Source organism: Orcinus orca, chromosome 12, assembly GCF_937001465.1.
Source record: "Orcinus orca chromosome 12, mOrcOrc1.1, whole genome shotgun sequence".
NCBI lineage: Eukaryota > Metazoa > Chordata > Mammalia > Artiodactyla > Delphinidae > Orcinus > Orcinus orca.
In genome coordinates this window covers 59,806,922-59,830,417 of record NC_064570.1, presented here as the reverse complement: position 1 = coordinate 59,830,417, position 23,496 = coordinate 59,806,922, and the positions used below count along the sequence as shown (strand labels likewise).

The 23,496-nt window shown below is 36.3% G+C and overlaps 1 protein-coding gene across 6 annotated transcripts in view; it reads right to left on the bottom strand.

Annotated features, from left to right (window-relative positions):
• MMS22L (MMS22 like, DNA repair protein) overlaps positions 1 to 23,496 on the bottom strand; it is a 171,843-nt gene that overhangs the window by 57,937 nt on the left and 90,410 nt on the right. For all 6 annotated transcript variants that reach the window (XR_007470410.1, XR_007470411.1, XR_007470408.1 and 3 more), the window contains exons 15-19: positions 13,005 to 13,198; positions 8,413 to 8,563; positions 6,516 to 6,667; positions 5,581 to 5,723; positions 88 to 247 (exon numbers count right to left, since the gene is read on the bottom strand). Coding sequence is in view for 2 of the 6 variants with exons in the window: in XM_004264796.4 (XP_004264844.2) it covers positions 88 to 247; positions 5,581 to 5,723; positions 6,516 to 6,667; positions 8,413 to 8,563; positions 13,005 to 13,198 (800 nt within the window). In the remaining 4 variants the exon portion in view is untranslated. The remainder of the gene's footprint in view (positions 1 to 87; positions 248 to 5,580; positions 5,724 to 6,515; positions 6,668 to 8,412; positions 8,564 to 13,004; positions 13,199 to 23,496) is intronic.

Genomic DNA, 23,496 nt, shown 5'->3' with positions numbered 1-23,496 from the left:
ATTTAGCTAGTGTGTTAGTATATTCCTATCCATCACGATACTATAGGCTCAACCTAGGGAAGTTTTAATAATGTCAGGAATACATACCCATTATCGTATAAGTCAGCTGCAGACCTGCACTGGACATTTTTTTTCCCAAATAAGGTTTTATATATTTTAATATTTCACCAAGGTATTCTAAGGACTTTGTGACCATGGCAGATTTATCAGAAAGTGTCGGCAGATTCCCGTAAGTTATACCAACAGCCTATAAATAAGGGAAAACATGATTTAGCATTCCAAGTTTTATATAATACAGATTTTGAAAAATAAACATAATTTCTCTTTCTACACACACACATGCACACACACATCACTTACATTTAAGCCTTCATCCTTAACTTTCCTATAAATGTTCATAGCAATTAAAATCCAGGTAAAGAATTATCTGGCCTTTTATAATTAAAATAAAGGTTAAAGGAAAAATTAAAAAATCAGTTCACCAATAATTATGAGTCAGCAAAGTATTAGTAAAAGATACCCAGAACTGATATACGAGAAGCTTATAACCAAATCACATCAAGCATTCCAAACAGGTTGGCTCACCATATCTCTAGGACATGACTGGGAATTCTAAATCCCCAAATTCCTACAAAAAAGACCTACAGGTGAGGTTAACAGACTCTTACAAGTGAGACCTCCATAAATAAAGTTCAGCTTTATGATATGAATTTTTTCCTAGAATTTTCTTTATAAGCCATTAGATGCCAGCTTAACTTTCTCAGAGGAAAAAAAGGATGAGGTACAAAGGGTAGAAATGGCAAAATGGGGAGGCTGAAGAGAGAAATGTGAGGTGAGGTAGTAGAGAATAATGGTGAAGTGAGAAGAGGAAGGGAAATAAATGAGAGGATGAGTTGAGGGAAGGTGAGAATAAAGAAGAGTTGAGAAGTCACTAGAAGAATCGAGATATGGGGATATATGTATAGCTGATTCACTTTGTTATAAAGCAGAAACTAACACACCACTGAAAAGCAATTATACTCCAATAAAGATGTTAAAAAAAAAAGAATAAAGAGAAAACTGGCTAGAGATGGGTTAGAAGGTTTGAGGAGAGTAGTAAAGTTTCCAAGCCATTACTGGGAACTTAACAATGAATTTCAATTACCCAAATTGGACCATGAATGGCACCAGTATGCACGGTTATGTGATTTTTCTCCTGCAGCTCTCAGGAAATAACACAAAGGAAAAGAAGGCAGGTGGTTGTACTGATCCAAAGTTGAAGATTTGCAGGTGTAACGATAAGACAAAGGATGGAAGATTGTGAGCGTGTTGGTTAAGGGTAGTTGAAGTGAGGCCTCCAAGGGGTTCAGTTAAGGTAGATAAGGAAGAAAGTGAGAACTTGACAGAATGTTGCGCTTGGAGAAAAGGGAGAGGAAGGTCATGATGAAGTCACTCAGAGAAATGGAAGGAAGGCAGTGATAGTCAATGAGCTTTCAGATGCTCCAAGTGATGCCATGGTTCAGTGATTAGTCATGGCAGTAGGTGGATGACAGCAGAAGTGAAGATCACTGAAAGACTACTGGAGAAGTTTTGAAATGAGGGCTCAAGGTAAGTTATCCAAGGTGATATTAAAGTTAGCCATGATGATGATAAAATGTAGAATGGAGGAAAAGATAAGGAACCTAGTGAACTTGGAAGATTGGGAGGTAGACAGCTGAGAATAAGAGATATACTTGATGAATCCCCTTTTCCATTTAGCTCTCTGCCCTTGGTTCTCTATACTTCTTTCCCTAGACCAGAAATTCTCAAACTTCGTCTCAGTTCCCTTTTACACACTTAAAAATTGAGGATCTTAAAAAGCTTATCATTTGGGCTATATCTATTGATATTTATATTACAAATTACAATAGAAAAATTAAAAAAAAAATAAACATTATGTTAATATAAGTCATATATTTTTAGTGAAAAATAACTTTCTTTTCCAAAACAAACCAAAAAAAATACTGATAAGTGGCACTTTTTTTTACATCTTTGCAAATCTCTTTAATGTCTAGCTTAAGAGAAGACAGTTACATTCTCATATCTGCTTCTGCATACAAGCTGTTGCAATATGTTGCAGATAAAAACAGTTAAGTCAATATTTCTGTCAATATTAGAAAATTAAGAAAGACATACATATTTAATCCATACATCAAACAAGAGATCACAATGGAAATTGAAAAATATTCTAAAATACAAAATAATGAAGATATTGCAAATAAATCTGGTGGGATGAAGTTAAATTTGTGCTAAATGAAGAATTTATAGTCTTCAATTCAGATATTACAAAGAACAAGCCTCTGAAAATAAATTTTCTAAGTATAAATATAAGACAGAAAAACAACAGTAAAGTAGAAGAGTGAAAAATCATAAAAATAAGAGCAAAAAAAAAACCAATTAAGTCTCAGAAATATATGTAGTTGGAAGAGGAAAAAGTATTTTAATAAAATTTTCAGATAATTGTGGGAATTCCTCTTTGATATTACACCAAAACTTGACAAGTGGTATTTCTTAAAGGTTAGTTGTAATATGGAATCCAAAATCATGTCAATGTATGTTCTGTTCTCTGCTACGTTATAAGCCATTGGTCTGTCTTGTGCTTTGAATGAATGTTTTCCACACATGCATACTTTCTAAAAAGCCTGTACTTGTTATCTGAAAAATTTTGGTTCATTGAGTTATACAGCTTCCCAATTTGGACAACACATTTCATTGTCCATATTTTAAAAAAATCATATTTGTTAATATCACCAGTGTTGTGAGAAAGTCTTTATCAAGAAACTCTCAAGCTCATGATGACAAATACAAATGTTCCAAAATTCTAATTTTCTTAAAAGCTCAAATTATGTTAATATCAAAAAATGCTGTCAGTTGACTTCTTTGAAGTGATAGGCTCATTTTTAAGAAAATATTTGCCAAATACCCAAGTCTGAATAACCATACTTTGTCAGTTGTTCTTTCACGGTAAAAGCGGTCAGTTCAGCTTACAACTCAATCACATAAGTGGCTCTCACTTAGACAACAATCTTGCTTTCATATGCATCAAAAGTACTTTAAATATATTTCCTATTGTCATTCACAGAATACTAAAAGGGCATGTACTCAAGGGTGAAAATTTATTAAAATTAGTAACTTTACTGCTTCATTAATGATACTCTTAAGTCAAACTGGCTTTTTTCCCCCTCTGTGATTTCATGGCCTTGAAAATTATACTGACTACTAGTATAATCTTGGGCCATGGTGTTGATTTCTGCTACAGCTTTTACGCTATTTGTACAAACACCAATATAGTTTTGAGCTCACAGAACCCCTGAAAAGTATTAGTGACTCCTAGAGGTCTATGAAACAGACACTTAAGAACCAGTGCCCTAGATTTCAATATTTCTTTATGTTTAGCCTTAACCTCCCCAGACTATGAGACGTATATTTTTCAGTGCCTTGACTATCCTCACCTTCATGTCACACTATCATTTCTGTGCAGAGAAGAGTTAATATAGCAGGGGCCAATGTCATTACCCTTAAGAGGCCTATTTGCACGGTTGGTCCTTGGTTGGTTTTTGGACCCTTAGATTTTCCCCATCATCTCCCAATAAGAATGGCTCACTGTGCCTAAACAGTTTGTGCAACCAATACAGTTTATACTGAATATCTGCTTTCCTTCTGGGAGTCCGGATTTTTAAAAGTGCCAAACAAACAGGTCCTAGGTGACCAGCCCCCATTAAAAACTCTGGGCACTGAGTCACCAATGAGCTCCCCTGGTTGACAGATTTCATACGTGTTGTCCCAATTCCTTGCTGGGAGAATTAAGCATCTCCAGTGTAATATCACTGTAAGAGGACTCTTGGAAGCTATGCCTGGTTTCTCCAGACTTCACCCCCGAACTTTTTCTCTTTGTTGACTGTACTTTGAAACCTTTCACTGTAATAAGTCATAGATGTAAGTACAACTATATGCTGAGTTCTGTGAGTCCTCCTAGCGAATCATAATAGCACCTGGGGTGGGGTGACCATGAGCACCCCTGACACAACCTCAAACTAAACAGGTTTAAAATTGGACTTCTCACCTACTTCTGCCCCACTCTAAATCATGATGTTCCTATTTCTCCTTAAGGTCATCATTTTTCTGGTTAAACACAGTATTTATTTCATAATCATTCAAAAATCCCAGAGTGCAATCTTCAATTCCTCCTAAACTCACTAGCTTCTGGCATTAGTGCTCCTGCACCTTTAATTTACTCTATTGTTACCAATTTTCTTAAAGTCATTTGATCAAATCAGACCTACTTAAAAATTTATAAAGCCTGTTCACAGGATAAAATCTAACTTCTTATACCAAGATGCTCTGAATTCTTAGCCTACTGATTGACCTATCAACTAACTGACATTTAGCATATACGTCTTATATTATTATTTTAGCCTTTGTGTATGTCTTGTATTCTCAGAAAAGTAAAAGTTCTCTAAGATCAAGGACTAGTTCTTTTGGTTCTTCAAATCCCCAAGAAGTCCTCACATAATACTATCTAGCATTTAGCAAACAACTATTATTTAGTGAGTAGTTAAAAAGCAATTCATTTGGATAGGATTAAATTAGGAGAGCCTTCGAAAATGATCAGTGTAGTGCATGACTTCTACTTCCCTTACTGGTCCAGTATGGTCCCCAGCATAGGTGTTGAATTAATTAATGATGGAGATCCAATCAACAACTAAATAAAAGGCTCCAGAGAAATATGTATTTTATATCTACATCTACTACTACGAAATATTTTTAGGATTTATATGACATCTCTAACTGTAACAATTGTACTTTAACTTAATGAAAACCAATGGAAGAATTCACATTTATGGCAAGAGCTTATGGATTGTAAGGACCTTCGTTGCAGTTAATACCAACTACTATGTGGGAAAATAAACGAAGTTTTACTGTGAATAGCTTACAAAAACACTAATCCAAGCACATTAACGACCTCAGTTAGGCTATAAAACAAAGACTATTACATAAGACAGATTCCTACAAAATTAATAATTAAAAATACAATGTTGAAAAAAAAAATACAATGTTGAATGGGACTATTTATTACAGAGGCAAAATAAAACAAATGGATTGGTTTTTAAATCCCCAACCATGCTATGATATGAAGTAGTTGGTGCTTATGCTGCATACACTAAAATTTTACTGTAAAATTTACACTGTTCATTACAGGGTGGTAAACATTAAGTTGGAACTATTATGGACCATATACAAGGAAATTTAAGTACCTGAAGAATATTGTTATCTAACAATTTCAACAATAAGATACTCCTACAATTTAGATCAGACTTGGAGTTAAGGTTTTTATGTGGCATTCTTTACTCTTATTAGTTTTTATTACACGTAATTCTTCTGCTGTCCTGAAGCAGGACAGATTCACATTTTTATTCCTCCAGAATTTTATAATAGCGGCAACCAGTAATATGATTCAATTTAAAAGAATTCATTTTATGGAAAAACTTTATGAACACTTCAAGATTTTTGGAAAAATAATTGTAACTGATCTGAACAATTTTATTAATGAATAAAAAATACCTCGAGGAACAGAACAAGTGCTTTTTTAGGGCCTTCTTGCATAGGTAAATATTCAACTTGAGCCTTTGAGAGAATATTCTTTACTTCTGAGAGTTTAAATAGCAACCTTGTCAGTTCAGCCAACTGTTCCATGTAGTCTTTTTCTGTTAAAATAAAATATTTATATAATATGTTTATAAATGTATGTTTTATATATATATGTATATACACACACACACACATATATGGGAGAACAGGGAACGTATCATTCTTCATTTATGACAACGCTTTCTTTTAAAATTAAAATTTCTACATTATTAAAAACTTCTAAGTTTCTCTCACTATGAGAAGGCTTTATTTAAAAACAAACAAATGAGTACTTGTGAACGTCCCAGTCCCAAAAGCTATTCACGTAAAGCCAACTGATTTAATAATATATAAAAGTAAATTTGGAGCATTTTTTCAGTCCAGCCTTTGTGGGATTTATGAATGGCCATAAACAACAGGTTTAGGATAAGGCACGCCCTACAGACAATCAGAACTGTATGGGATATTAAAAACAAAAAAATTACAAGGAAATGGGATGAAATTATTCATAATTGGATATTTTTCTTTATAGGGTGTTAACAGTGTGATATCTAGTTATTTCATATTTCCACTTTTTTTTGTGATCAGTTTCTTGAAGGTAAAAAAATAGCTCGTCATTTGAGAGCAAATTTTTGTTCCTAGCTTCCAAGGAAACAAGTTCTTTTATCTTTATAGGAGAGAAATTTGTCCTATACAGTTACAGGAAAATATCAAGAAAAAGAAATAGGCTGCAAAAGGAAGTAAATTTCTGTTCATATTAATACCTATTTACAAATACATTTTTTATCTTTCCTATTAATTTACATAATGAAACAGGAAATTTTAAACATACTTAGCTATCTAGAAAGCAAAACACCTGCAATACTTACCAACTGCCTGTTCAGTATTTAAATCAATGAACGAGTCATCTGGCACATAAAGGTTTTTTATATACATTTGCAAAATGCAACGGATCCATGATCTTATAGTTAGGGCTTGAAAAGATACACAGCCTGAATGAGAAAGCGCTTCACATAACATGCTGTAAAAATAAGTTGATGGATATTAAAAAGAGAAACCAAAACAAAACCCTGACAATGTATTCCCTGAGTACAGAGATTCAGAAATAAAGGAAAACATTCTAATATCCCCCAGTTCTTGGCCTCACTTATTTTACAGACAAACACACTAATGCAGACATGCATTGCTGAAAATAAACTCTACAGATACACACAAAATGATATTTTAGACAAATATTCTTGCTTTCATTTGTAATGCCCTAGTTTTTAATTTTCCTTTTCCCACTGATGGCATACATATAGGCTAATGCCAAAGGAGAAAGGGAAAGAAGAACATGGTTAAAATTAGAAAAACAAGGAAGGGGATTAACTAGCTAGGTGTGGCTTCCTTGCCACTAAAGGAAGTGGCAAGTACAATAAAAAACAGTGGCCCTTAGAGTAAACAGAGAAGGGGTCATGACCAAGAAAAAAGGTAAAAAGACAAAATACATTTCTATGTGGCTCTCCTGACCAATCCCGTTCCCATCCCTTCCTTTCCTGCTCCCCCACCTTAATAATGACAGGAGTCATTATTAAGGAACTCCAAAATAACATCTGAATGAGATTAAAAAAAAATTATCTTACAAAGTCAAAGGCCTAGTTAAATCTGATTTCTAATCATTTTATAAGTGAGGATAGAGAGAATGAAGATGGTCTTCACCTAATTATAAATGTTATGTAAAGTTAAGACGCTTGAAAAATACATATAAATCGTAACACTAAAAATACTGTTTTGAAATACTTTGAATATAAGTTATCATAAAAAAAGAGAACACAAAACAGAAGAACTCAGATGGGTCATTTATTACTTATACAACCTTCCCAACGTTACTTACCAACTTTGCATTTCAGTTCCTTCAACTGTGACTAACACACAATATTATTTTAAAAACTGAAATCCTTTCAGATAATTTCAGCAAAAGTATTTAATAAATAATATAAATAAATGTTTGTTGTTATTAAAGAATTCTTAAGCTGGAAGGGATTCTGAAAGTAATCCAATTGAAGGTGAACTCCCTTACTTTACAACTGAAAGCCAGTGAGAAAATGATTAATGACTCTGCTTAATGAATTCCTTTTGAGAAGAATACCTCTCTTCATTTTCACTGACTGGCAGGCAGCTGGGATCAGACCTACACCGGTCTCTTAGGTTTGTGTATTAATTTTATTTTCCCTCATCTTGATAATCTTATTTGAATTGTCCTGATTATTCTATACTATTTCTATTATCTATTGCATATTTTTTCTGTTGGGGTTCCTCAGATCTCTTATGTAATATGGCAGGAGACACTTAAAGATATGGAAACCAAAGTTCAGGGTGGGGAAGTCTCTTGTTCATGACTACACAAAACTCAAAGCTTTAAACATCTAGCTGTGAAGAGGAAAGCTATCATTAAATCTAAAACTACAGTAATATAAGTGTCTTACATATTCAGCAATATTAATTGTATAATTTCTTTCACAATGGTGAGTGAAGAAAGGTCTTTTCAGGATGAGGATGAGGCAGTCCTACAAAAACCGTTTTGAAAAAACAGCAACAACACTGTTTTAAGAAAGCTTTCCTAATATTAATACTGTCAAAATGCTGATACACAGAAAAGCAACAAACTGCCCAAGTGAGAGTATATATAGTAAAGATCAGTTTTTATTGTGAAAATTCTTACCTTCCTAGTGAACTCATCTATCGTGGGCTTACATTAATGTGCATACCTGAAATAAAAACACTTACCTATTTTGTAGGAAATGACTTAAATATCTGGCTACAACTTGGGGCCAGACGATATCATCCCAACCAAAAAGTTGTATCATTGATGTAACTGGCTGAGGCTGAAGATCTGATGGAGCTGTGCTGGGCAAGTCCATTGCCAGCAAAGTAAAATCTGGAATTAAAATGAGAAAAACTCACAGTGAGAATTTTTTAACCCCCCCCCCAAATTATATCAATAGTGATTTTTTAAAAATTAGCACTAAATAGTAAAATGTCACATTTTAGAAACATACAACAGAAAGCTAAAACTGAACTAAATTCATGTTGTCGAAGAAATTTCTGTGGCGATCATCTGGATCTCCAAGAAAGGGTCTAGAATAATCTATCTCAGCATCATCATGATGAATCTATAATGGCCCCCTCAAATGGCAAATTCTACACCTGATGTCTCTGCTTATGTGACTCTCCCATTCAAAAGACCCATTACAAAAATTATTTCTAGCATCCACTCTTCTCCAATTGAGTTCATTTACTCATCACCTGCCACAGACAGAGTTCTTCCTCACCTTGGACACTGGACATTCTCTTCTAGTAAAAAGTGATCTTCTACAATCAATCAATGATACTCCACTTCCCTCAGAACTCACAAAGCCTAGGAGCTAGAATTCCTTAGGTCACCATGGTAAACAAATGTACTTTATTTTGTGATTACCTGGGATTCCCCAACTTAATCTGCACTATATCACTATATGTTTATCAATAAATTGCTTCTTAAGTACTGCTCCTATGCAGCTCTCTCAAATGGTGGCTATTTATTCTCCCACACTCTCGTACACAGGACCCACATAAGGTGAGCTTACTTCCTGGTCCACATGGCTGCTTCTATACCATTCTCCCTTCCCCCTCCCTTTGGCTTTGAGTCTTAGGTCATCAGATTAAGTCACCAGCACTAACTCTCCTTGTTGCATTTGTCTACCGTTTCCTCCTTCACCTCCTCTCATCCCTTGAAGATTTTAGCTCACTATCATCCTTTCTAACTGCACTCCTGTCATAGTCCTTGATGATTTTTTCTTCCAATCTCCTGGCACTGAACTCCTCTCCTACAGTGAGTCTATCTTCCATTCTACTTTAGCCATTCACTCCCATGGTGATACAGAGACCTTGGCACTACCCATAAGTACAATCTCACCATAATTTCCACTTTGAAGACCCCTCTTTCTGGCATCGAACTACCTTTCCAACTCTCCTCCTCTAGGTTCCCAAATCCAACAATCCTTTGATTCCACCAGGACCTACAATTCATTGATCCTACAAGTTTTCCCCTTCCTTCCCCTTTTTAGGCAGCTTGATTACATGGTCCATTATTATACTGATTTTCATATGCCATCAACTCCCTTGCTTCTTACTTGATTTTTTGTACTTTCCTGGAAAAAACACCATCTGTTTAATTACATCCTTGGTCTTCTCCCCACATGCACCTACACCTACACAGTATAAATGGCTGGTGAACAACCATGCTGACTGATCTCACTTCAAGTTTATGACTACAAACTTTAAGTGGACTCTTAGAGCTGGCCATCATTTCTACCACATTTCTCTAGTCCATTCAGTCTTTTACTCTCCTAGAGGATTACTGCATACCTTCTTTCCTTGCTCCATCATAAGCCAGCATCTCCTCCCCATCTTCACTTTCAGCTAATGACCTTACTACGTCACAGAGAAATGAGAAACGTCAGAGGAGAACCACCACATCTACCCAGCAACCTCCACCTGGGCCCATTTACTCTGCCTTCTCTTCTGCTACTACAGGATATCTGAGGCCAAGTCCTCTATGGGATCCCATTTCTCTTGGGCATTAAAACACAAGTGAGTCTCTTGCCACATCAAGTTTTCCCTCACTCCTAAACATTCCTGTCAGCATTATAAATATGCTGAAATTTCTCCCATGTTATTAGAAAAAAATCTCTGACCCCATTTCTCTCTCCAGCTAACATCCCCATTTTTCTACTTCTCTTAGACAGTGATACCCAAAAAGATTTACTACATTTGCAGTCAGCGATTCCTCTTCTCACATTTTCTCTTGGATATCTTCAATCAGGCCTTTGTCTCTACCCACTACAGCAAAACTGCTCTTGAAGGTCATCAGTGACCTCCATCCTACTAAATCCAAGGACCGATTCTCAGGCCTCATCCTACTGGACCCATTAACTGCATTTGAAGTGTTGATAACTGCTCCTTCCTTGAAAAGCTCTGTCATTTGGTTTCCAGGGCACTATACTTTCTTGGTTTTCCTCTCACCTCACTGGTATTCCTTTGCAGTCTCCTTTCTTGGTTCTTCTTTATCCTACAAATCTGAACATGGGAATATCCTAGGGCCCTATCCTCAAACTTCTCTTTTTACTGGTACTTACTCTACTAGTAGTCTCATCCAGTTCATAGCTTTAAAGACTATTTATATATACATAGTTTCCAAATTTAAATCTCCAGCTTAGACCTCTTCCCTGAACCCTAGGTTCATTATCCAGGGGTCTAACTCAACATCCCTACTTGAACTTTAATGGACATATTAAAAAAAAATGTCCAAAATCAAATCCTAGTCTTCACTCACAAAATCTGCTCCTGCCACTATCTTTCTCATCTCAAACAAGGGGTTCTCCCTTTATCTGTTTTGCTTACCATATCATACCCACTTAGAAAATTCTGTCAGCTCTACCTTCATATTGGAAATCTGACCACTTCTCACCACTTCTACTGCTACCACTGTAGCCCAAGGTGCCCAGCTCTGAGCTGTTACAATAGTTCCCTACATGGCCTCCCCATCTCCCGATAGTCTTTTCTCCAGCCAGTAGCCAGAGGGATCCTATCACTCCTCTGCTCAAGACCCCAACAGCTTCTAATATCAGGGTAAAAGCAAAAGTCTTCACAGCTACGTACAAGGCAGAACACAAAGTAGTTCTCCATAACTGCTTGACCCCATCTCTGACTACTCTTACTCCTTTTCTTATTCCACGAGAGCTTTGACGGCTTCCTGTAGTTCCTCAAACACACCAGACACACTCTTGCCTCTGCATAGCTCATAGCTGCATAGCTGCATATTTCACCTCCTTCATGTCTTTGCTCAAATGGTACTTACACAGGTTTTCCTGACAATTCTGTTTAAAATTATAACTTGCCTCTGGCTTTCCCTATCCCTATATTTTTCTATATTTTTATTTTTCTCCATAGCATCTCACCATCTGACATATTACACATTTTACCTACTGATTTATTTATGTTCTCTCCCCGCCACTAGACTATAAGCTCCATGAAAACATGGAGCTTATACATGAAAAAAAGAATTGCAGTCCTTTTTTTTTCCCATTGGTATATCCCCAATGGCAATAAAAGTGGGTATTCAATAACCTTTTTTTAATGCAGGAAATTTCTCTCTCCTATGAAGTCTTTATTTCAAAACGAACCCAAAACCCACACATATTTTGCTTTATATCTATATACTGTTTATTTTCAGTGCCTAGGACAGCACTGACTCAACTTGTATGATATAATTTTTGGTAACTAACTGGGAGTTGGGATGATGAATGGAAGAAAGATAAGTCATATCGGCTAGTAATGACTGCTTTGGTTAAACTGAATATCAATATTTATTTTCACAGACATTACACTGGTTGGAAAACCGTTGCCCTGTCACAATTCTTCAATCTATGTATCACTGTAAAGTCTTAATTATGCAAGTGTTACCAGAATTCAAGGTCTTTTAAAATTTATATCATGCAGTCTTTTCTGTTGTGCTTTTAGCTCAGCTTTCCTCATTCACACCAGGGTAAAATAAACCTTGGTTTAGATCTTAGGTTTTCAAAAGTGTTAATATTTAAATACATTAAATACCTTCATATAAATTGCACTTAAATACATGCAGTCACCATATTGCTCTCTCTCTATTCCAGTATTTCTTAACATACATTGGGTAAAATATCCCTTTGTGAAAGATAATGACTTCTTTTTGGGAAAGTGCATATATGCACATATATTCAAATTCTTGCCTATAATTTCATCTGATTCAGAGTCCCTTAAAGCCTAAGGACATGTCCATAGGCTAATAATCAAATTAAGTAAAAATTACAACCTAAAATAGAATCTAATGAAGTCAGAACAATAACATTCTCTATACTCCATGTCATTCTGAGCTCATCTGCTTGATGTTGAAGTGGAATTCATGCTACATCCTTTATTGCTCTTTATTCAACTTCATCTTATACTAGATATCTGAACATACAATTTGAAAATAAACTACTCGAACTAGAAGAAATCAAATGTTGCCTTACTTTCCAAATAATGCATGCATAAGAAAAGTTCACGTACATTCAATATTTTTAAGGTTAAAAGTGATCTTTTGTTCTTAGAAAATGATCACTTAATTTTTACCTTTACTAAGAGGAAAATAATAAACAAGCCAAAGGTTCCTAATTTTAAAATATGTACCTCTTTTCATCTTTCTGGTTGACAAAATATTTATTGCACCATAATAAAATAAGGGTTTGTTACCAAGCAGACAGAAGAAAAAACTGACAGAGTCTGCAAAATGAGAAACTAATTAGCAAATTAACAACGCTGACCTGCAGCTGCATCCGCGAGTTGTGAGGGAGGCACTATCTGTGACATTCTCTGACTCTTCAAAAATGAAAAGAAATGCCTCCATAGTGCACTGGCAACTGCAGCAAGGTGGCGCTCTTTAGCCGATAATGAAGACTGCACAATGAGGTCCACATTCTCCCTCTGAAGTTCCTGACACAATTGTTGATGCATACTCCTAAAAAGAAATAAAAATACAGCTAACACCCGACAAATACTCACAAAAATTTTTCTTTAAATACATTATTGGCTTTTAACATTTACACCATATGAAAACTGAAGAACTGTTTTATATAATTAAAACCTTTATGCCAAGACATTATGCATTTCTGGTTATTTGATGGATGAATGATGGCATAGTAAGCACCATAAAGTTAATGTTAATTACTAATGTCAACCATTAATTATATGCTTTTTAATATGGCACATCCAAATAAGAAACAGGCAGCTTCAGAATGAAGGTTTGCATTTTGCAACTATGCAACTATGACAAGTGATTTTACTTACAATCTAGACATAAAAACAAAATTTAAAACCATTTCTCCTGTGAGCTTTAGGGCATGATGTACCAAGAGGACAGTGAGTATTTATGGCTTATGCGTGATATTTTAAACTAAAATACTTTCCTTGTTTAGAGCAGACATAGGTGTTGAGCTAGTATATAAAACTGTGCTAGATACAACCTTATTATCAGTACATTGGTCCAAAAAGATCTATAATCATTTTCACATAGTAGAAAAAAATAAAAAGTTATTCTCCATAAATCCATAAAACATGAATTCAATACTGTCTCAAGTTTCAATTCATCATTTACTCACCTTTTTTTCCTATTAAAAATTTAGATATCTCTAGACCTTAAAAGAAACATAAGAGGGGTATATACTAAAAGATTTTTCTAGTGATCTGGAATAGAAGGCATTTATGCAATATGCCCAGCAGTTAATAATATTATTTAAAATTAAATGTGCAGGGCTTCCCTGGTGGCACAGTGGTTAAGAATCCGCCTGCCAATGCAGGAGACATGGGTTCGAGCCCTGGTCTGGGAAGATCCCACATGCCGCGGAGCAACTAAGCCCGTGAGCCACAACTACTGAGCCTGCGCTCTAGAGCCTGTGCTCTGCAACAAGAGAAGCCACCAGAATGAGAAGCCCACGCACCGCAACGAAGAGTAGCCCCCGCTCCCCACAACTAGAGAAAGCCCGCACACAGCAACAGAGACCCAATGCAGCCAAAAATAAATAAAATAAATTAATTAATTAGAAAACAAACAAAAAAAAGTATCTTCATTAAAAGATAACATGGTCAACTTTAAAAAAAAAATAAAATAAAATAAAATTAAATGTGCAACCGTGATATTATTCCTGTTTCTGTTTATATTACTGCCATCTCAATTGAGGGTAGACACAAATGCATGAATACCATCCTTAGATTTGCTTTCTTCAATTAAAGAGGAAGCAGTGAAAACCAACCAGTGGAGCTAAGGCAGAAGGCTTCCTTCAATAATGGTAGTATTCCATTAAGAAAAACGACTAGTACTTTAAAAAAGAAGGAAATATTACATTAATTCCAACACTCCTGATGTTTTAAATCAGTTCATCTAAGGGAAGTGGACACTCAAAATAACTATATAAAATACAGAACTAGTGCATGTAACTAAAGCAATTCCACAAAAAGATCAAACTGGTTGCAAGACCACATCTTTGTACTTTTCCCATAACTACACAAAAGTAAAAATTTTAAGTATAAATTATGTAACACTAGGACTCTGTGCCTCTCTACATTGGAATTCTTATTTGATCATGAGATACTACTTAATGCTACTTGAAGTACTGAAAAATAAAACAAGTGTACAAATGCCTGGGGAAAGAATATCATAGTAAGCAAGTCTCATAAAAATTAACCAAATATCTGCTATGTTCTCTTTGTGTAAAAACCTGCCTGAGATGCTTTCAACTTGAACTAGTGACTAAAGAACCATTTCAGGTCCTTTAGCTTTGAGTAAGATGAATATCAAATCACTAAAATCCATTAGGCAACTAATTCATCTGCCTACATCCACAAAGCAAAGTTCATGGGTAAATTTCAAGACACTGGAGTCCAAGTAAAATAATACCACCATTTGTAAAACCCATCTATAGCTTTTTCAAAGTACATTGGTCTCAAAGGATAATAAATAACTTACTGTATTTGGGTAGGATGGATTTTACTCACTATTTCTAAATAAAATAAGCCATTTCTTCACTCACTAAAATCTATTCCCCAGGAAGGGGTATTATTTCTGATCATCCTTTATTTTTATTTTTTTAATTTTAATTTAATTTAATTTTTTTGCGGTACGCGGGCCTCTCACTGTTGTGGCCTCTCCCGTTGCGGAGCACAGGCTCGGGACGCGCAGGCTCAGCGGCCATGGCTCACGGGCCCAGCCGCTCTGTGGCATGTGGGATCTTCCCGGACCGGGGTACGAACCTGTGTCCCCTGCATCGGCAGGTGAACTCTCAACCACTGTGCTACCAGGGAAGCCCTGATCATCCTTTATGATGCCAGAAATTCTTTAAGTAAAGATCAGAACAATTCTGTAAGATGGGTATCATTTAATCCTCTTTATAGATGATGAAGATGATAATAACATGCCCAAAGGTCACATGGCTAAGAAGAGTTGGCCCCATAATCTGAATCAGAATCTGACTCTGAAGCCCCTACTTTTCCCTTACACACTAAGACACACACCCTTATATGCTAAGATGCGCGCACACACACACGGTTTAAATATTGATCAATTTTCTTCTCTCCCTACTTGGGTTAAGAAATTTTAGTAAGCCTAAGAAAAGAAGCTAGACAAGCCGCATGTAGCTCTTTGCCTCGTGAAGAGGCAGGGGCAAATGTTTTGAGTAAAAGACTAACTTAACATGGGTTAAAATCATTTTGGAAATACACAGATGTGGAAATACAGATAACCAGCCCACTTATGTTCTAAAAGATGCAATACATTATAGCAGAAAATAAAATCTGCTGAACATCAAGTTATTCAAATTGCAGCTCTTATAGTAGAAATAATAGCAACATCTAGCATTTATTGGTATTTACCATGTGCCAAGCACCATGCTAGTTATTTTGTAAGCATTGTTTCTCACCCATGTGGTAGGTACAATTATTATTCAAATCTTATAAATGAGGAAACTGAGGCAATAGAAGTAACACTTGTGTTGGGTAAAGCTGCTGGTTATTAGCAAAGCTACTGTGAGCTGTGTGACCTTGGAAAAAAAATGAGTAACCTCCCCAATTCTTGCTTTCTAAAGAGTTAAGATTAGGAACAATCATTTATCATCCACCCAACAGGGTTATTGTGAAGATCACATGAAATAATGTCCTCAAAAGTGTTTAGGGGGGGACTTCCCTGGTGGTCCAGTGGTTAAGAATTCGCTTTCCAATGTCAGGGATGCAGATTCGATCTCTGGTCGGGGAACTAAGATCCCACATACGGTGAGGCAACTAAGCCCACGCGCCACAACTAGAGAGCCCACATGCCGCAACTACTCAGCCCGTGCGCTCTGGAGCCTGCACATCACAACTAGAGAGCCCATGTGCCGCAACTACTGAGTCCGCGCGCCACAACGAAAGATTCCGCATGCCACAACAAAGATCCCGTGTGCTGCAAGTAAGACATAATGAAGCCAAATTAAAAAAAAATAATAAAAGCGTTTAGGAACCTATTGCTACACTATGAAAACACCCAAACTTTTACATACCTAGTTATCCAGGTTTTCATACGCTTCTATTTTAGCTCTGATATCCTGCCTCTTTTGGCTTACCTCATTAAGTTCAAGCACTTTCCTGTTTCCTGTATCCAATTGCTCTTGTGCCCCACTTTCCAGGATTTGTTTTCCTGTTTTTATCTTCATGTTACTTCCTGTTGTGATTTCACATATTCACTCATCCATCTTGCCCTCAACCTTCCCACCCTCACACAGACACACAAATGTACTGAGGCATCTATCACATAAGACGCACTGAAACCTGCAGCATCTGACTGCTGCTATCTGCCAGCCTGGTCTCTGAGGCATTGTTCCTCCCTAATAACCTGGACAGGGTTCTGGGAACACTTATTAGACTACTACATCTAGGTTTTACTTCTCATCTTTGTATGCTCTTGCTTCTCCTATAACTGGTAACTATAGAACAAGGTATGACATACTGTACATCATTTTCCTGGTAGTCATAGTTGCATATGTAATACTTCTAACATATTATGCCTCAAAATGTAAAGAAAAGTCGTCTATTGATGGACCTTGCACCACATAGAAAAAGCATAATATAATAAATGTGAGTGATAAGAGCTAACAGAAAGCAAGGGATTAACAACAATTAACAACTGAATTCCTTTTTTAGTTCTACTGCAAAACCTGCCAACTTTCTTCAATCTATATTAGTAAAAAATATAATGGGAAGTTCTAAGTTAAAAAAAAGTTGTTCTAAACCACTATGAGTAATTACTCCAAGTGCCTGATTGATCTAACTAATGGAAAACTGGATGGGAATCAGGATACTCTACAATTTTTAGTTTCAGCTAAATTCACTAAAAAAAAACCTTAGGTACTCTGGATCTTCTTGTCATTCTTATTCACATCTATAAAATAGGGCTATAATCTGCTCTACTACCCAGAAAGAATATAACATAACCAAAGTAATGACATTACCAGAAAACAAAACAAACAAAAAAACCCCAAAGTTTTAAAGCTAGAAGGTATCTTAAAAATCATCCAACCCAATCCTGTCTTCAAAAAATAAAAACAAAACAAAACAAAAACAGACTCCAGGCATACAGAGAATAGTGCAAAGCCTCACTAGGAAATGATAGTAGCTTAAGTTCTGACCCCCAATTCTGTGCATGCCCAGTGTTCAGGGAGAGGCAATAAGTCAGAAACCAAGCTGGCAAGCAGCCGCTCAGGCACACCCAGCAGTGTCTCCCTGTAATGGCACCTCAGTGCATTTGTGTGTATGTGGACGAGGAGGTGAGTGGGTGGTAACAACTGAGTGAATAGGTGAGATCCAGGCAAGGAGTTTGCTGGCTGTTTTGACTATTGAGGGATTATAACAAATAAAAAGCCCAGTACTGGCAATGATGCTTCTGGTCACATATAATGCACCATTAAGGCATTAAAAAGGCTCCTCAAGAGGTACGGAAAATTATCCAAATGAACTTGTCTAGGAGAGAGCCAGCTTGTGACCCTGGAAAACAGACTTAGTTTTTTCATCTGTTAAATGGGAATAATACCCTACTATCCTCCACAGAGCTGCTCAAGTTTCAAATCACACCACTTAGGTAAAAACAATTTGTAGACTATAAGGCAAGATAATATTTACTTCAGTCTCATTGCTACTGATTCTAATTCCTAATAACCACGTTCATAGATGCAGTAGAGCATTATCTAGAAACACATGGGCTTTAGAGACAGACACACCAGAGTATAAATCCTACTCTCTCAACTACTAGTTGCATGGCCATTTCCTCAACTGCTGTAAGAATTCTTAATAAGAGATATTCAATAAATGGAATAATTATTATTATGGCCAGAGAATCAAAGACTGTTTATTGAGAATATATGCGCCTGCCCAATTCTAAGTTTTTGACCTTTATTAACTAATTTAATCCTGTACCTACTATTATTTCCCCCATTTTGTAGACAAGAAACCTAAATACAGAAAGGATAAATCATTTGATTGGGTCATACTGTTAGTAAGCAGCAGAGCCAAATTTTGAAGCCAGGCAGTCAGGCTACCATGCCAACTCTGCTACAGCTACTACCTCAAATACCATTTTACTACCCAAATAAGTAATACATGTCTTAAATGTCATACTGCTATATGCATTCATTCATTCATATGCTAAGCTCCTAAAAGAGGCAGTTACAAAGTAGTATAACATCCAATCCTAGTGGCACACCAGATGCACACACATTCAAAGTTTAACACTTCTGGGGAATGTAGACTATTCTACAGGGATTCTAAAGGTCAAGGACATACGATCATTTAAAATTTTCCTGTGGTCCACAATTGAGTTAATTTTTAAGACTGAGGAAAGAGAATAAATCAGGAATCCAGTGTTGAGCCTAGCAAACCATTGGTATATGCTTATACCAATACCGCCTTATGGTTTTATAGAATAACATGGATGAAGTACTTAAGGTAAGGTAGTTTGCCCCATCCCAAAAATAGGGTATAGCATGAAAATATATCAATAAAAAGTGATTGTTTTTAGGAATTACCCTTATAATTGTATTAGTCTTATATTTGTAGATGATTATGGGTCTCAAATGACTTAAGTGTTTCAGTGATATTTCACTGCATTTTATGGTACACTAATAATAACAAGGATCTACTTCAGTAGTTATCAATCTTGACTATCATCAAAATCATCTGTAGAGCTTTCTAGAAATACTAAAGTTCTAGCCTCACTGAAGATCCTACTGCATCTTCAAGTTTGGCCCTAAGTATATTACTTAAAAAAAAAAATTCTCACTCAGTGGGTCTGGGGAGGGGCCTGAGAATCTACATTTCAAGTAGGCCGATTTTGCAAGCCCATGGACCACACTTCAAGCAGTTACCTTCCTGGCTTTTCTTGCCTACAAAGTGGGAATAATAATAATACCTATAGGATTAAATTAGTTAGTTAAAGTCAAACACATAGAATAGGGCTGACACACTATTCTCAATGAACAGTCTTTGATTTTCTGGTTAACAGTAATAGATACTCCATTTATTGAATATGTCCTATTTGATTCTTGCAACAGATGAGGAAATGGTCATGCAACAAGTAGCCCATGAACCACACTGAGTAGTAAGACTATTTGTAATTCTGTACTAGAGGAGGCTGATAATCATTCCTCTACTCTGTAGGCTTAAGTGTAAAACAAAGTACAGGTTTATACTAATTTAGAAAACAAAGATCATTGAGTGCAGCAGAATCAAATGGGCATGGAAATGATTCTCAGAGGACAGGTTAAGGACAAAAAAGGTGAAAAAGAGGAAATTAAAAGCACAAAGGCATATAAATTCCATACATTTACTCTCTAATTCAATACATATTAGACATGGTCTAAGCAGTAGGGATACAAAGTTAACACAACAAAGCCTCTGCCCTTCTGGAGCTTACATTTTAAAAAGAGACAGATAATTAAACAAACACAGATGTGGAACACCTCAGGTTGTGGTGAACTTTATGGATAAAAAGAAATCAAGGTATAGGGATAATGAGTAATGAGGGCTAATATTTCAACTAGGATGATCAGGAAACACCTTCTCATAAGGTGACATCTGAGCAAAGACTTAAATGAGTAAGGGGGAGAACCACATGGATATAGGCGAGGAGAGAATTCCAAGGAGAAGAAAGAGCAGTGCATAGGTGCCTAGGCTGATGGTTTCATGGGCTCAAGAACAACAATTAGGAGGCCAGTTGGCTGAAGCACAAAGGGTGATAGAAGGAATAGCAGATGAATTCAAAGAGGTAGCTGGGTTCCAGATCACGTAGGGTCTAGTAAGCCATGATAAGAACTTTAGATAAAATCAAAGTGGATGACAAGCCACGAAAGCAGAAGAGTAACATAATTTATATCTTAAAAGGAACAAATGAAAAAGCAAGGTGTTTGGGGAAGGAAAAAAAAAGTAACCACTCTGGGCTTCCCTGGTGGCGCAGTGGTTGAGAGTCCGCCTGCTGATGCAGGGGACACGAGTTCGTGCCCCGGTCCGGGAGGATCCCACATGCCGCGGGGCAGCTGGGCCCGTGAGCCACGGAGAGGCCACAACACCATGGCCACTTAGCCTGCGCATCCAGAGCCTGTGCTCCGCAACGGGAGAGGCCACAACAGTGAGAGGCCCGTGTACCGCAAAAAAAAAAAAAAAGTAACCACTCTGACTATAATGGAGAATTTTTATAATAGCATTAGAAGGCAAAAAATTTTAGAATAGAAAATAGGGCCATATTTGTTTGGTCACATATTCTCCTCATTCACTTCACAGGAAGTTACTCAATGTCAGTCACTGTATGGAATGCCAGAGGTATAGAAATAATTAAGGTACAGCCTGCTATTAAAAAAAATAAAATCTAGACCTCATTCTGAAGGTAGTAAGGAACAACTGAAGGATTTTGAACTGAGGAGTGATATAATGAAAACAGTGCTTTGGAAAAGATTAATCTAGTAATGGCAAACACAGTGGGTTAGAAGAAAAACTGACTAGAGACAGGAGAGACTGATTATGAAGCTTCTATAAACATCTAGGTATGAGTTAATGTGCAATTTGATCTACTTTACGAAGAAAAAAGAAAGCTAACGGTAATTATTTGGCATTTTGTGAAGGAGAAGAAGGAGCAATCTATGTTATTGCTAAGTTTTGGGAGAGGGAAACAAAGTTAGGAGGGACAGTTAATGACTACACAAGGAGAGTATATTTTGATTTGAAAACAGAAAATTTAAGTAACAAAATCCCAAAAATTTTTGGAAATCTAGACCTAGAGTCCAAGAGTACATTCAGACTAAGGAATCACTGTGCCCAGTAGCTCAGCTCATTTTAATGTCTATTAATTACATGAGGTACTGTATTAGATGCTATCAAATATGGTCCTTGCTCTCAAAGAACGTACAATAAAGTGAGGAGACAGAGGTATCTACAGAGTATTATAATGTACACGAAGGGAACATTTGGTCCAACTAGGGGTTTGATGAAGGCTTCATAGAGTAAACACACCATTATTAGATTATGAAAGTTAGTTAACTGAAGTTTTAGTTAACTGAAATATAATACAAAAAGTTTCAGAAAGTTGTAGTAACATAAGTAAAGCATAATGACATGAAATTGCATGGTATATGAGGGGACTCACAAACAATTTACAACATTCATAAACAATTTAGTATTACCAGAAGATGAAAGGTCAAGGGGCAGAATGATGGAAACTGAAACTAGAGTACTGATGGAGACCAAGCCATGGAGGGCCATGACATCTAAAAAGTTAGAGCTACAAGTAAACAATTCTTTAAGGCAGAGAGAATTAACAGAGACAAAACCAACCTATATACCCAACGTATATCTTCCCATGAATGTTCCCAATATAACGAGCTTATAAGCACTACCTTAGACATACATGCATTTAAACACCCTGTGTAACTGCACAGGGCAATGTTACAATATTATTTGTCTTTGAAATATTTTCATTAAAAAGCCCAACCTCTTAAATATGTGTATGTATGACTTGGTACATATACAGTTAATCATTGAAAAATACTGGGGTTTATCTGCGTATAATTTATAGTTGGTCCTCCAAATCTGCAGTTCCTCCACATCCAAGGATTCAACCAACCATGGACTGTAGTACTGTAGTATTTATTACTGAAAAATATCCACGTGTAAGTGGACCTGGACAGTTCAAACCCACATCGTTCACTGGTTAACTGTACAAATAGCCATTCATCACAACAACCTTTTTATATTTTCTGCTGATGTTTGAATGCTATCTTATGCTCTAATTTAATAAAACTGAACCCGACCTATAACCATTCACATTATTAGCACAATGTAGTACAAATGCTCTTAGCAAATGCGTGCACTACTTACTGCACTATCTTAAGTTGAATTTTTTTTTTTAATGGTCTGTTTCTGCCATTTATTCTGTGTTTGGGGGAACAGTTTAGCCAATGATCAACAAGTAATAGTCCTAAACTTACCAAAAAGACTCAAAGAAACAGTATCATGCTGGATATTAAGACTGAAGTTTTACAGGACCTCAAGATGCCTTCAAGGAAATGGTTGAGGGTAAAGACCACATTAAGGCTTGGTTGAAGTCCTTTGACATTAAAACTGCGAGAAACTATACACAGATGGATGTCATGTCTTAGGGACGAGAGCAATCATCACCTGACCATGACAACTCATTTCCAGAGGGCTAATGCTAGAATAACCCTGGACTGCTTATATTCAGTTAGGGCCTTTATTTCCAGGAACTCATCCTCCAAATTTAATAGCAAGTATGTGGGTACAAGGTGATAGATGAAAGTAAGACAGGGAGAGAATATGGGCTCAATATAAAGTAAGGCAGTTTCCAAGTTAGACGGCTACCAGAATACCGGGTGGGTAAGATCATGAGTTATGATCCAGGATCTTTGTCCTTTATGTTAGAGGCACTCAGAGGTAAGATCCTCTCTGTAAGAAGTCTCACAATAAAATGTACACATCTTTGATAAACTATCTAAAGTAATACTGGTCTTTAGGGAGGATGGGAGGGAGACTCAAGAGGGAGGAGATATGGAGATATATGTATATGTATAGCTGATTCACTTTGTTATAAAACAGAAACTAACACACCATTGTAAAGCAATTATACTCCAATAAAGATGTTAAAAAAAAATTTAAAAATAAAGTTATGCTGGTCTTTTGGGATTTCAAATATGGTTCTCTTCCTCTTTAACTGTAAGTAGGTATGTATAATTG